This window comes from Osmerus eperlanus, chromosome 16, assembly GCF_963692335.1.
Source record: "Osmerus eperlanus chromosome 16, fOsmEpe2.1, whole genome shotgun sequence".
Lineage (NCBI taxonomy): Eukaryota > Metazoa > Chordata > Actinopteri > Osmeriformes > Osmeridae > Osmerus > Osmerus eperlanus.
The window spans coordinates 15,257,997-15,262,360 of NC_085033.1; the positions used below are offsets into that span (position 1 = coordinate 15,257,997).

A 4,364-nucleotide genomic window follows, 5' to 3' on the forward strand; every position below is an offset into this window, starting at 1 on the left:
TGTCTTTCCCATCTCACCCCTCCCATCTTCCCCTCTCTATCCCCCCTCTCTCTCCACTCCCCCTGTATGACAGTACCTGTAGTTCTATTCTGGTGGTGCAGATCATCGAAGGAATATTCCAAAACCATTACAGCCCTTTGTGTGTGCCTCCTCGCCCCTCTCATCTTATCGGACACTGATGGCCCTTCCAGCCGCGTTTAATGAATCCGTGAGCACACACAAAAGCGCGTGTTTAGCGCGCTCACAAAAGCTGGGTATTCAAATCAGCCGTCTCGAGAGCCGTGTCAGAATAGGTGTTATAATTGCCCCGCGCGGACGACCGTTCTGACATTCAGTAGAATAGTTTTTTCCCCTCTTCAGATGTTAAAATCACCTGACTCGTTCTCCTCTGACTCAATGAAGACAGTTATCCATGAACCTGAAGAATAGTACACTTATATTTCTCTCTCTCTTTCTCTCTTTAATCGTTACGACAGTATCCATCTTAGGCATTAACCGGAGAGCAGAGGCCTCGCTAGACCCAGTAAAAACTCAAGTTGAAGTGTAACAGTTGACTTCATAAGTCAGTCCTGCCGGAGAGCGTGCGGGAGCTGTCCCTGGTGCTAGGGCCACTGGGCGCGCCACAAACTGTTACCGCGCGACGAGCCGATACAGCTCTCTATGTGACGAGATGGAAGGCACCGGTGAAAAGTGTCCGCTATTAATAGCGTTAACCAGTGTCTCATTGATCAGATCTGTATGTGTCCAATACTTGAATGCAAATAGATTCTCGAGTCAAACGAGTTAACACACAAACCTTTTGATTTATTAAACTAACTTTTAGACGTGGAGCTTTTGGCGCCTGCAACAGATTGTATAGCAACGCGGAGACCTGTGGGTGAAGTTAGTCTGGAATACAGGTGTCCTTACTGGAGCAGTGAAGACCTACCTCAATATCGGCGACATCCTTACTCAACATGGCTTATCCTCGGATGTTTTTTGATGTCACGATAGGAAAAACGATTATTGTCGCAATTCCTGAATTTCTTGGTTCAATGGAAAGTATTTCTCTGGTAACCCAAAGCGCGTGAACTAAGGTGAACGTGTCTGCTAACAAAAACACCTAACCAAGCAAACGGAGTTTGATGGATCAAAGTTTGTCTTACGGGCTCGTTAGAGGAGGGGCACACGAGAGCAATGTGCACGTGATAGCCTACTGTTATGAACGATGTTGAACTTTGGTCCTTGCCGGCAAAGTTGCATGCGCCCGTTCAAAATCCTACTGTCTCCAGGGACGACAGACACACGTGGGGCGGGTGTCGGTCTGCGCGTCTCTTTGCAAATCTGTCTCTCTCTCTGTCCACCTGTGACCTGTCTGTCTGTCCACCTGTGACCTGTCTGTCTGTCCACCTGTGACCTGTCTGTCTGTCCACCTGTGACCTGTCTGTTCACCTGTGATCTGTCTGTGTCATCTTATCAGCTTCATCTCACCATCTTATCAGCGGTCATAAAAAAGTCAGACAGTCAGACCACCAAATGGATAGATGGATAGATGGATAGATATATAGATAGATATATAGATAGATAGATATTACAGTCAACAGGCGAGGACACAAAATGCACAGACCTGAGATAGTGTGGTCTCTGTTTATTAGGGAGAATCAAAGGACTGCAGGGATATGATACAGTAACAGTGATGACTGAAATTCATTTATTTTATTTTTTACTATAGTTTTATTACTCTCTTTCATTTGTCTCCCCCTCCCTCTCTCTCTCTCTCCCTCTCTCTGTCCCCCTCTCTCTCCCTCTCTAGCTTTCTCTCTCCCTCTCTCTCTCTCTCTCTCCCTCTCTCTGTCCCCCTCTCTCTCCCTCTCTAGCTTTCTCTCTCCCTCTCTCTCTCTCTCTCCCTCTCTCTGTCCCCCTCTCTCTCCCTCTCTAGCTTTCTCTCTCCCTCACTCTCCCTCTCTCTCTCTCTCTCTCTAGAGAGAGCGAGAGAGGGAGAAGTGGGAGGGAGGGAGGTAGAGAGAGCGAGAGAGGGAGAAGTGGGAGGGAGGGAGGTAGAGAGAGCGAGAGAGGGAGAAGTGGGAGGGAGGGAGGTAGAGAGAGCGAGAGAGGGAGAAGTGGGAGGGAGGGAGGTAGAGAGAGCGAGAGAGGGAGAAGTGGGAGGGAGGGAGGTAGAGAGAGCGAGAGAGGGAGAAGTGGGAGGGAGGTAGAGAGAGCGAGAGAGGGAGAAGTGGGAGGGAGGGAGGTAGAGCGAGCGAGAGAGGGAGAAGTGGGAGGGAGGGAGGTAGAGCGAGCGAGCGAGAGAGGGAGAAGTGGGAGGGAGGGAGGTAGAGAGAGCGAGAGAGGGAGAAGTGGGAGGGAGGTAGAGAGAGCGAGAGAGGGAGAAGTGGGAGGGAGGTAGAGACCAGATGAAGATGGGGTACGGAGAGGTCTGTGTTCATGCTTCGGGGTGTGATTATGTTAAAGGTCAGGTCTCACACATACATGCACGTACACACATGCACACAGACACCCACACACACACACACCAACATGTTTTTTCCTCACAAATTCACACATACACACACATGGACATACACACACACACACCAACACACACACATCTGAGGGTCTCTGTAGTTGGAGTCTGGCCTCAGCTATGCGTATTCTTAAGCAATAACAACGTGTTCTGTACTATCAACCCAAGAATACCCATCGCCGGGGACAGTTGCCGGGGGAGGGGCCGCGGACCCAGGTAGCCTATAGAGACGAGCCTGAGTGATGTCATGGCCTCTTGATGGCCAGTGATTGGCTCACTGAAGACGTCGTAGAGCGGAGGGGGCGTGGCCTTGGTCTTCACTGCTCTGTGGAAAACAAGTACTTTTTGAGAGTGTGTGTGTTTGTGTGTGTGTGAGAGCGAGAGAGAAAGAAAAATAAATCCATCATCCTTCCATCCATCCATCCATCTATCTCTCTATCATCCCCTCATAAGAGGTCCGTTGAGAATCCTGCAACAACAGAAAAACAACTGCTGATCAAATAAACAAACACATGAATAAACATGAATAAACATGAATAAACATGAATAAACATGAATAAACATGAATTGAGATTCTGCTTAATTAGCGTGATGAGTGGCACAGACCTGGAACCATTGCTGTGGAAACCACACTCTGTCAAACTTTACAACTCCTCTACTAGACAGGACATAAAGCATGCACCACACACACACTCACACACACACGCACACACACTCAGACACACACAGACACTCTCTAAGACACACACTGACACACACACATGCATTAATTACTACTACAAACATCCCAGACAAATCTGGGAGACACCCATGACCCCTGACCCCTGACCCCTGACCCCTGACCCCCGACATGTACCAGGCAGACACACAGACAGGCAGACAGACAGACAGACAGACAGACAGACAGGCAGGACAGGCAGACAGGCAGACAGGCAGACCAGACAGACAGACAGGCAGACCAAGAGGCAGACAGGCAGACAGGCAGACTGACAGACAGAGAGGCAGACAGGCAGACAGACAGACAGGACAGACAGACAGACAGACAGGCAGACAGACAGGCAGACAAACAGGCAGACAGGCAGACAGGCAGACCAAGAGGCAGACAGGCAGACAGGCAGACTGACAGACAGAGAGGCAGACAGACAGACAGCTAGTCAGTCAGTCAGTCAGTCAGCCAGGTGTTTAGATCTTCCCAGAGGAGCCAGTTTATGAAGTTCAGCTTCAGACACACAGAAGCAGTCAGCCAGGACCCACCAGACAGTTAGATAAAAGCAGTCGGTCAGAGGAGAAACAGACAGCAAGACTTCCTTTACGGCTTGAAGAAGCAATCATTCATAGTCCATCAACCAGAAGAAGCAGTCATCCCAGTCGTGATGAATCATTCGTCCAGAGAAGCAGGCGTCCGCCAGGCAGCAGAGGAAGTACTGACAGTAGCAGCTCGTTCGTCCACGGAGAACAAGAGAACACTCTCTCTCTCTCTCTCTCTCTTTGTATTCTGTATTCTCTCTCTGGGTACTGAGCAGTGGAGAGGGAGGGACTGTCACAGAGGAGGAGCAAGAGAGAAGATGTGCTTGAGTGTTTGAGTGTGTGTGTGTGTGTGTGTGGTGAGTATGAGTGACAGAGAGAGTGTGTGTGAGTGTGTATGAGAGAGTGTGTGAGAGTGTGTGTGGTTGTGTGAGTGAGAGAGTGTGTGTGTGACAGAGAGAGAGAGAGAGAGAGAGAGAGAGAGAGAGAGAGAGAGAGAGAGATGAGAGAGAGAGAGAGAGAGAGAGAGAGAGAGAGGAGAGAGAGAGAGAGAGAGAGAGAGAGAGAGAGAGAGAGAGAGAGAAAATATCTGAAAAGAGAGGATTGGGCAGGCTGAATG

At 49.5% G+C, this 4,364-nt stretch overlaps 1 protein-coding gene across 1 annotated transcript in view; it reads right to left on the bottom strand.

Annotated features, from left to right (window-relative positions):
* dpydb (dihydropyrimidine dehydrogenase b) overlaps window positions 1–1,112 on the bottom strand; it is a 12,538-nt gene extending 11,426 nt beyond the window's left edge. The window contains exon 1 of the mRNA XM_062482039.1: window positions 929–1,112. Within this exon, the coding sequence (XP_062338023.1) occupies window positions 929–958 (30 nt within the window). The 5' untranslated portion in view covers window positions 959–1,112. The remainder of the gene's footprint in view (window positions 1–928) is intronic.
* Window positions 1,113–4,364: the final 3,252 nt, after the last annotated feature.